General features: G+C 41.3%; 1 protein-coding gene across 2 annotated transcripts in view; it reads right to left on the reverse strand.

Moving 5' to 3' along the window:
* Nucleotides 1–10,276, reverse strand: part of USP46 (ubiquitin specific peptidase 46) — a 34,474-nt gene extending 24,198 nt beyond the window's left edge. The window contains exon 1 of one of the 2 annotated variants that reach the window (XM_030947387.1): nucleotides 9,701–10,276. In XM_030947387.1, coding sequence (XP_030803247.1) covers nucleotides 9,701–9,736 — 36 coding nt within the window. In that variant the 5' untranslated portion in view covers nucleotides 9,737–10,276. Of the gene's footprint in view, nucleotides 1–8,624; nucleotides 9,023–9,700 lie in introns of those variants that run through there. The other variant, XM_030947388.1, reaches the window with a different exon arrangement.
* Nucleotides 10,277–10,953: the final 677 nt, after the last annotated feature.

Raw genomic sequence — 10,953 nt, forward strand, 5'->3', positions numbered from 1 at the left:
ATCACATTGTATATAAATTACTTGTTTTGCATATGAAGTCTCCTCGATAAGCAGTTGACATGAGGACAGAAGGAGGAAATTTTTCCAAGAAAGCATACCAGGAACTGTACACCCAATCCAGGTTTAAACTGAAAAAAGTATATTATTAGGGATGTGTTAAAGGTGGTTCAGAATTCAGTTTAAATCAACCATATAACATAGAAAACATATTAGTTAGTCTACTGATGTTAATCTACAGCAAACATCAACCATGACTATTTTTCCAGCGTGTTTGTGTTTGTTCTCTCCCAGCAAGTAATTTTGGTTACTTCTACAGTGAAAACCTGCTCAGACATTTTAATGCAACCACTCTCTATTGTTTTATAAAAGCTTCAGCTAGGAGAAATATCCTACCACAGCTGAATCTACTGTAGCTCCATAAAAATAAGCAGGACCAGCAGTGTAGCTACAGAGCCTGAAATGAGGAGAGGCTACATAAGTCAATGAAGTGGGATTTGGGAGTATTAAATAAAGTCATATCAGAGTATAGAGACAGTAAAGGAGACTGACTTCTTAAAAGAATACACTAGTGAAGGAAATGCAGTGGAGTGACTGTGGTATGCAGACCTTCTGAGGCTGAGGACCAAGTCAATGTGGAAACTCCTACTATGCATTCTGTGGTGTTGGAACCTTGACTTCTCACTTTTACCACTTAATTCAACAATCAGTATTCAGCCCTCGTAAAAAGACATACAGCTAGAGACATAGCCAAGCACAGGTCAATTCAGGCCAAGATTTTTGCCACAGCATGGCTCCAAAAACATTCAGCCCATATGACCTATATTTTTTCCTCTTGTTATTTTGCCCTGGACTTTCCAAAGAATAAGACTGCTGGTTTTCTTTTCAGTTGAAATTTCTGATTATGTTGCGAAGAGTTTCATTTGTGCCTTGGATCACATGAAATAAATTAGGTAAAAAAAACCCCTGCTGTTCCTTTACACTTTAGCATATATAAAATAAAAACACTTCAGGATAAAAAAGAAGTCACCAGATTAGTTCATTAAATCACATGTAGAAAAGTAATGTAAATACAATTATTTTATGGCAGATGAGAAATTGACAAGAGCTAATATGAAAGATAGTGTCAACAGAAGACAGCAAAGCAGACTAAACTTCGTACTGTGACAGAGCTATAAAAATGGCACTAACTTTCCAGAAATATATGTGTGTTTAATTTAAAGTAAATGGATACAGTAAAGAAATTAGGACTCTTCATAAGCCACCTATGTTATTTAGTGATACTCACCCCAAGTGGGTATCACTAAATAAACAGAAACACGGTACGAAAAACAAAAAATTAATTAAATTTTTCTTTGTACAGAAAAATATATCCATACAAAGACAAAAAGTGAAGTAAGAAGAAATATCTTGTTCACAAGAAAATCTAAAAAATATAATGGAGAAACACATAAAAATTGAATAATTAAAACAGAAACTTAAATACACAAAGAACAAGAGATCCTGAAGGAAGATGGCTGGTCCATGACAAAGGGTTTCAGACCATATACATTTATAGACTAGATTTCTTTTTTCTTAGTATTTGGGGAAAGCAAGAGCAACACGACAGTTTCCTGAAGGGAGAAACTGAAGACTTAAGACAAACTAATGATGATGTTTGGGCTGGTAGAAGAAAAATTAGAGTAAAAATAGAAATTGCTTGAGGGCTGGGCAGCCTGAGTTGAAGGATTTTGGAAGGCACAGCACATGGAAGGGAAGGAAAAAAGAAAATAAAGAAAGATGGGGAAGGCCTCCTGGCCAAAAAATGGCAGTGATGGATAACTCAAAAGAGAGGAGGAAATGGTAAAAACCTGAAATTAACTCCCAGAAGCAACACAAATAATCAAGAGTAAAAGGAGAACTAGCAATAACACAGCATGCAGCACACATGCAGCTGCTTTCAAAGATGCATCACCTGTCCCCAGTGCTGGACTTTGGTTATCCTCAGGAACAACCTCAACTTTCAGAGAAATATGGTGAGTAACTGAAATAGCTGAACCAGCCTTAAAAACTCATCAATACTGAAAGCCAAACGTGGAGCATTTCTGTAATTTTTTAAAGTGTAAGTCTCACAAGATGGTTGAATTTAACCAGATTAGTTCTCTCTTCCTTCTGTGAGGAAATGCTTTATGTTCCTCCAGCAAAGTTATTTTGGGTCTTTTTTACCACAAGAAGAAAGAGGAAAGAGATGAGTCTATGAAAACACAGAGGAGATCATAGTAAACAGCAAAAGAACCTTGACTGACTGAAAAACCACTGTGTATTCAATTTTTTTTTTTAGGAGAAATGATTTATCAAAATGTATCTAAATAAATTATTTTTGTGTGTTTTTTCCAAAGAGTGTTCTGATCATTAAGGCAAATTATAAGAGCTTGAAAGGAGAGGCCTAACCTTTTTTCTCGCGGGGAACACTAAGTTATCTCCATTTACAGATCTAAGTATCACATATACGACAAATAACTTCAGCCCTATTCTGTGTGGTTTCCAAAAAACAGATAAAAATTGCAAGACCTGGAATCCTAAACCACTTAAAACCTTGGACAAAGTTTTTAAGGTATTCAGTCTTACATGGCTGATAAACTTGGTTTTCTCAAAGCACAAATCAACCAAGTGAGGTTCTATTAAAGTGTTGCAAGTCCAGTGTCTATATCCATAAGTAATTTTTAAAAAATATTGACCTTTAAACTTTCCAAGATTAGACAGCTTTTACCCAACTGCAACTCCATATTCTCTTGTGAGTCTTTTTGTATCCCCAGGTTAATTGTTCTTGGAGTAGTGGCACCCAGGCTTTTTCTGGAGGAAGCAGCAAGACCATTGGTTTTGGCCAGTTTCCTTTTTCAGAGCACATAGCCTCAAGATGGTCTCATGAGTCAAAAGGAAACTAAGATTTGCCTACAGACTATTAACTTCTTCAGTAACATTTTTGTCTAGACCACCTAGACTGCATATGTACTGCCTCAGAGCATTTCAAAAGCAAGGCACTTTCTAAACTTCATCACATCTGCACCAGTTGGGATACCCTGATAACCTGGAGACAGAAGTAGGAATACGTTCATTAAATCTGCATACAACGTGAGTAATGAGGGCTGCAGCTATGTTACAAGACAGGTTTAAAATTAAAAATATTTTTTACAGTATTTTTCTCTTAGAGAAATCCTGTAAGGACCTGAGACAAGTGCAGGATTCTGCGCATAAAGAGAAGAGTCACCATGTACAAAATAGGGAAAAGCTGACTAAGGCAGCAACATTTTAGAAAAGAAAGAAAGAAAGAGGAAGTCTCTGTATTGTATAAGATGAATAAGCCACAGGTATGCAGTGTTATTTAAAAAAATCCCCAAAACCACAACAACAAATGTTTACAACGTAATCAACTCTTGCAGGTGGTAGTCTACAAAGATCTTAAAGTAACTTTCCTATTTAACTTGTCAGTGGTAAGATATCTTACATTCAGGTTTGGGTGCCTGCTTTCAAGGAAGATAAAGCTAACTGGAAAGAATCCGAAAGAAGCCAGTCAAAATGGAAAACCCAACTCAAGAGAAAAGTGACCTATAAAAAAAGGGTTGAATGGGGTTTTGCTGCAAAAGACAAAAAAGGCTGCATAATGCAGGAAAGGGCATGACAATATTTTCAAGTCTACAGTTTGTTACAGAAAGGAACTAGTCTGTTCCTTGCCTCAGCAATGGCCAGGATGAGAAGTACCAAGCTCAAATTACCGTAATGTAGATTCCAGTAAGACATTAGGGAATGCAATGTAGTTTCTGTCATTGGAAATCTCCAACTTTGGCTGACCTACATCAGGAATAACACAGGTTTATCATATTCAGTGGCCAGTGGGAGACTTTCTTGTCATAGGATACTTTATATACAGTTGTTATGAGGCCATTAATTGTGAAATCAAAAAATCAAGTTAAATAACTGAAACACGCAATATCCAGCAACGGCTGGTTTGAAACCCTCAGCACAACAGCCTTTTCTGCAATGGCTGAACATACCCAAGACCATGCTTACAGTGGAGTCCTGACAGTGGGGATGCTTCTTCCCCAGAAGCACTGATATCCTGGGGTGTTAAGCATATAATGTACGTAATAAATGTATGTAAGTGTACCTACAAAACAGCCAGCCAAGGACAGTTTCTGAGGCTAAAGGAAGGTCGGCAGAAGGGAACTGGCTGACTGCTTCTCTGACTGGCCAGGACTTAGACCCCACAGACTGTGACTTGTCAAATCCATCAGAATCTCACTTCCTGTGTGGCACTTGCCCACCACACACAGTTAATCAGGGTCCAGAGTCTGCTTTTAATGCCATTTCTTCCATAATTCAGCCTTCCACAATTCACTCAGCCTTGCTGAGCTATAACTAAGGGGTTCGTTTACCGAGGTGTTTAGTATAACCACTGGTTTACTCTTAATTCAACAATATGAAGCCAAAAACTACATGCATTTAAAAGAAAAACACTGTACATTACACATTGTGTTCACGAATTGTCCTATTGTGCTTACTTTCTAAACAGCTAGTAAGTACATAAGAACCACTTCAGCCATTAAAAGGTATTCATGCAAGACAAGCTTCAGCCATTACTCGAGGTTATACTTTGGGAATTATATATTAGGATGTTTCTCATTTTGCATATACTCCTCTATCCAATAAAAAATATCTTTTGTGGACTTCTGTTCATCTTTTGATGGAATGCACACTTCCTGTCTGTTAGTCCAGTACCCATTTGTCAGCCATTCTCTCAAGTTTCTCATTACTTCAGAAAGTTATTACAATGATTACACTTCATATTCTCCACACTTTTCATATTTTTTTTTCTATATTTTCTATGTCATATTGAAATTGTGCACTATTGAGACTATGCTTCTAAAACTTGAACTATCTAATCTTATCCAATGTAAAAATTTATTTTCCTTTATCAATCTAAACATAACTGTTTTTATTGTCTGGCATGTATTATTTTGCCTTTATCTGTATTTATGGGAAGATATATGAGACATGAAGAAATACACACTGCAGGTTGTCCAAATGAATAAATCCAGTTGAAAATCATAGTGATCAATTCTGTAGCCAAATAATATCTTTATTATTCCTGTATGAAACAGGATTTTAGTATTTTCACAGCATTAAAATTGTAGGGGGTGTTTTTTGTATAAAGCCTTTTCAAAATCCGTTTGTAGTTTGAGTCTTCATTCTGCCAATGCCTTATATTCAAACAAATGCTGCAATTAGTCTCTAAAATCATGCTATTAGATAAACAAAAAAATTTCCAACATTTATTCTTACTTGTTTCCTGAAGGTAGAGACTCATAGGCTTGTATGTTTTATCTCTACAACCAGTTTATAGGATTGTTAGAAACTCTTTGTTTGTTTGTTTGCTTGTTTGTTTATTTTAAAATGAAAGCTGCAATTCACAGGTGTTCGCATAATTCCTGATGAATTGTGTGAATGTTTTCATGCAGAAAACAGCTATTTTTCTGAAACTCATAACTATGACACTATGAGAAGAAAGAGTAACATGAAACTCCAAAATTAATCCAAAGAACTGCAACTTTTATTCCAAAGGATATCTATACAACAACTACTAGGAGTAACTATGAGGTATCTCAGATGATACCTTGTATCAGAGAAATCTGAATGTGTTTAGATTATTCTGTTCATTAACTGTCATTCATAACTATGAAGTTCTAATTGGAATATTTGAGATACTATTACAAAATTATGAAAGGGAGGGAATTAATATCCTGTTCTCAACAGCATTCTAAAGAAGAGAAATATGATCCACAGAGCTTGTTAGCCAGATCAGTATAAATGTATGTCAATACATTCTGAAATGGTTAGATGTCCTTTACTGCACATAACAGTAATATCCCTGGGCCACAGCTGCAGCATGAGCTTAACTCAGAACTCAAGGCTTTACCTAAAGCTCATCAACAGAGAAACATACTGCAGAGGATTTCAGTAAGCATGAAATGCCAGTATGCCTGTCTACCTTTGAATCAGGACTTAGCTCTTGAGTCATTGGGTTATCCCACAGAAACAGTAAGCAAAGAGAATTACAGCATTGTAGGAGCTCCATCACATCTCCAGTTGGTGCCTGCAGTCTACCAGTGTTAGGAAGCACTGACTGTTGGTATTCCCTCAGTTAGAGTTTTTTCAATGTATCTTATGCTTCTTCGTATCTGTTGTACCTGTCCTACATAAAAGATGACAACTTGTACACATTGTATACATCCCTCAGTGTGAAAATGGTGTGCAGACAGAGTGAATGAGCTTTCACAGGGGCTGAAGGGCAGGTAAATTGAACATCCTGTGGACTACACCTCCTCTCTAAGTGAACCTGGCCATCATGCCCACATAAGAATCCTACTGATTCCTTCAGGCACAGTTACCTTCATCCCTCCACCCATTCAGAACAAGTTTTAGCTCTTAATTCTCATTAAGCAAATCAAGGAATAATAACTAGAACTATAGTTATTATTATAACTTAGGGGGAAAAACTGGTAAAAGACAATAGAGGAATTTTGTTTAATTCTAGAAAGTTGTGCATTTAAATATTTACTACAAGTAAATGTACCAAGTGGAAACTTCCCCTGCCAAATATTTGTTTCTTACTGGCTAGCTCCTACTGTGTCTGTCTCAGCATGTGAGAGCTTATCCAGTGAATATATAGTACTAAGGATCTTTTGCAAGTGAGTTAAATACTGTCCCTGTCTTTCTTGCTTCACTACACTTGTTTTGATCCTTCCTGAAAAGACTAACAACCTCTACCATCTTTAGGAGGTCAAAATTACAAGCCAAGATATCAAATATCAGGCAGTCAATTTAACAGCAAACATACATCTAAAAATATAATGGTGGCTAGCCAGGTTTTTCAATTAATTCAATTAAATTTCAGCAATATTTTTCCATTCAGGACATGAGAGCAAACATTGGACAAACACACACAAAAAACTTTGTCAAGGACTACCATTGAAAACACAATGTAAGTTGCATTCAGGGAAGTACAAGTACTTCAGAACCAATTGCTGCCTCTGTCTCTTCCTCTACTCCCCCCACCACCCCTAAAAATCAACCAGACATCTTTGTTTGGATTTTGGGGCTTTTTTTTTCAAAAAAAGAAAAACCCTCTGTGAACACTCTAAAGTGGAATGGAAAAAAATAAAGATCAGAACTCCCTTTTTAAATTACTGAGTTTAACCAGGTTAGAAAACTTAGAAACCTATTATTATGTAGCATTATATAGAAAAACCTATTATATTACCTAAGAACTACACAGTTATTTCTTAGTCCACAACTTGTCAGTAGCTCAGTTTTCAAGCACTATATTATAGTGCAGGAACAAGGTCTGGGAATCAGCATCTCAGCATCTTTCTAGATAGATTTCTACAGATGTCCTAAATCAAAATATATTTAGGGCAAATATTTAGGTTTTAAAAAGGCAAAGGTTTACTTTTATACCTCTAGCCCTCTGGAAGGTTGTCATAGCTCCTTCTACAGACCACTGAGTTCAAGTCCATCAGCTCATCAGAGTGGACACATTTTTGGAGGAGCCATAACACAATGTTGCCAATACTTGCAAGAATTTGTATTTCTCTTACAGCCCCAAATTCCTGTAGTTGTCTAAAATTCCATTGTTTTTACCTAAAAGAACTTCCAGTCCCTGAGGGTTATCCAGAAAAAACTAAATGTGACCAACACAACATGGCATCTCTAAAAGCTAAGTACACAGACCTCAAGGAATGTGTAGCCTTAAAACATCAGCAACATTAAATCAACTGCACCTTCTGTCACAGTACCGTCAGCTAGAATTGCTTTGAAGTATGAATCCTGGTATGCCCCCTTTTCTGCTTGGGGCTCTCCTTCTTCCCTTTGGCCTCTCCATCTCTCAGATGCTACTTTTGCAGGATATACTGGCAACAACAGCTGAGCAGCACACCACAGCAAGAACCTCATCAGTGAATCTGTTCAGTTTTTGGGAGAAGCGTGCTGCATGCAAGTGCATCTGTCTGAAGCACATGAAAAAATCAGAGTTCCTAGTACTTTATGCCAAGGTCTTACATCCACCTATGAGTCTCCAGCTCCCCTTCATGCAGTGCTCTTTTATAAAATTTGCAAGGCATCACATCCACCATTAATCAGCAGTAAAAACTGGAGCCTGCCTCAGAGAGAAGGTAAGTGCATCTAGGTTTTCTCCTCAGTCCTGTACCATTTCCTGAAGCGCTCTTTGCAGTATTTGTGGCTCATTGGACTGGAAATCATTAAGAACAATGAAAAGTTCAGAAAACTAGTTACTGTTGGTGAAGAAATGTGAGTACCCAGGTTATTATACCTCAAATCTGGATTTTGTATTAATTCTTTTAACCTCAGAACCAACTCACCCTCTCTGCATTTCAGAGCAGGCATTTCAAAGGGAGGGTTGAGGTTCAAATGAAACCAATATATGGGATTTCCCAGGCATCTCATTTGCAACAAAAGAGCATCCCACTTAAGTGGAAGTGTGGACACATGGAAGGGGAGCAGGTCTGCACTCTGCACTCCCTCACTCAGACCCCGCAGGAGCCAGGCCTCTGGGGCTGTGCCCACTGCCTTACCCTAGAGACAGGCTCCATTCTCCAGGGCAGATGAATGGTATGTGTGGCGTCAGCAGCACAAGGCATGCTGGGGCACCACATGGAGGGAAGCTGGCAACTGTGTGTAGCTGCTCTTGAAGAACTTCGAAATAAGGGTGAAAAATACAGACTAAAAACCCAAAATGAACAAAAATAGGATTCTCTTCTGTTTGCATTGAGATGCTTAGCATGCAACCATTTATTTGGCATGTTTGCTACAGTCTCACTGTATTAAAAAGTCTTTGACAGAGTTTGAGCTTTTCCTCCTCCTGCCAAGAAGTTTCAAAAACCTAAACCAAATTAGGTGCTCCAAGTTTGTTAGAATTAAAATTAAACCCAAACACAATGCAGAAAGTATCGTTTCAACTGTTCCATGGGAGAAAAGTAGCGAAGTGAACATAACAAAAATACAAACGTTTCCTTATTCCTTCCTAATTGCCTAATTGGTTTTCAGAAAGCTAAGTGATTCAAGAGTACTTTATAAACACCAGTTCTCTTCGAGCAGCATGCAGTGCAAGTTAAATCCAGTTAGCTCTAAAGCAAAGACTTCCTAGAACAGGCACCTAGCATCGGGATCCAAAAGTGTTATTAGGCATCTAATCATCGTTTTCTGTGTAATCTGGGGAGCTCCTGGCCCTAGGAGACCACAGGGTGCCTGCCTGAGAGGGTTAAACAGGGTCACTGATTTAATGTGGATTCAGAACCCAGCTTTGGTCCTTTCGCAGTAATAGGGCAGGAGGAAGGGCAGGCAGAGGAAGGGCGGGCCACAGCTCCGTCTGCAGCGCGCCTCGGCCGCGGTCAGACCCACTCCGGGGGGCCTCGCACGGTTCTGCATCTCCGTCCCTCCCCGGCCCACGCCCGGGCTGCTCCCGGAAAACTCCTCGGGACATCGTCACTCTCCGTTGGCCAACTCCATCCCAGGCACTTCTCAGCAGCCTGCCCGGCTCCCCCGCCGCTGGGGCAAGGGACGGAGCCGCGCGGTTGGGCTGCGCCCCGGGGCAGCCCCCAGCCGGCCCCCGCAGGGGCTGCCGTGCCGCCCGCCCCCCGCCAGCACTCACCATATTACAGATGGAGGCGATGTTTCTGACAGTCATTAGTCTAAATGTTGCAGCGATCCCACACCGCCATCTTTATAAGGTGAAAACAGCCCCGCTCATGGTGGGAAGAGCGCAGGAAGGGATAGGGGGCGGCGGCGGCTCCTGCTCCGGGGCTGGGATAAAAGCGAGAGGAGGGGACTGCACAGGCACCCTTTGCGCCCGCAGAGCGGCGAGAAGGACGGACCTTCCCGGCCTCCCTCCGGGCGAGTGACCGGGAGCTTCAGCAGCGCGGGGAGAGCGGCCGCATCTCCGCTCCTTCCGCCTGTGCCTCTCGCACGGTCCGCAGGGCCCCGGGCTCCCGCTGGAGCGCTCAGCCGCGCCTCTGCGCCAGCCAGCACCGCGCTAATCTCTCCCTTCCTCCTCCTCCTCCTCTTCCTCCTCTCCCGGCGGCTGCCGTTGCCGCTCGCCGCTCCATCGCAGCGCCGCGCCCTCTGATCCGCTCTGACAGCGCCGGGGAAGGGAAGGGAAAGAGGAAAGGAAGGTCAGAGGCAGTGCCGGGCACGGGGCACCCCAGCGGGCCCTGCGGGGCGGCCGCCGCCGCAACCAATGCGCTGCGGGGCCGCGGGGGCGCTGCGCCCTCCGCCCCTCCGGACGGGCCCTCCGACAGGAACCGCGGTGCTTTAATCGCCGGGCCGGGAATGGCCACGGAGCTGAGGATCCCGGCCTCGGTGCGTACACAGCCATACCGGCCGGCAGCGGGGGGAAGGACAGGAAGGCAGGAGGACGTGGAAGTGCGGCAGGAACGGCGGCACTGTGCTTTGGGACATGGTCACCCCACCTAATTAGAAGGTACACAGGAGCCCAGGCACTTGCAAAATCCAGAACAGTAGGCTGGAATGTAATTTACTGCCCTCAGTTGGTGCTTTGTATTGCCATTCATTCAGATAACATTCACCTTCACAAATGCTGTTTTGGGACTGTCCCCACACCATGTGTGCAAGTGCTCACTCAGAAATTCACAACATCTAGCATTTATACAACACAGTTAATGTAATAATCTCAGGTTCTCTTCAAACACAAGCAAGTTGAGGCCCATGCCTTTCTCCAAGGCAGAGCAGTGTAAGTATGTTAAATTTACACACGTGATAATAGGCACAATGTTGTTAAATAGCTAACTGGAGGTCACATAGCAAATGTCTGAGAGAAGCAAGACCAGAGTTCAGCTAGGGCAATCCTCATCTTAGAATTCCCCTTTCCTTAGCAGATGTTGCTTT

This window comes from Camarhynchus parvulus, chromosome 4 (genome assembly GCF_901933205.1).
Source record: "Camarhynchus parvulus chromosome 4, STF_HiC, whole genome shotgun sequence".
Taxonomy (NCBI): domain Eukaryota; kingdom Metazoa; phylum Chordata; class Aves; order Passeriformes; family Thraupidae; genus Camarhynchus; species Camarhynchus parvulus.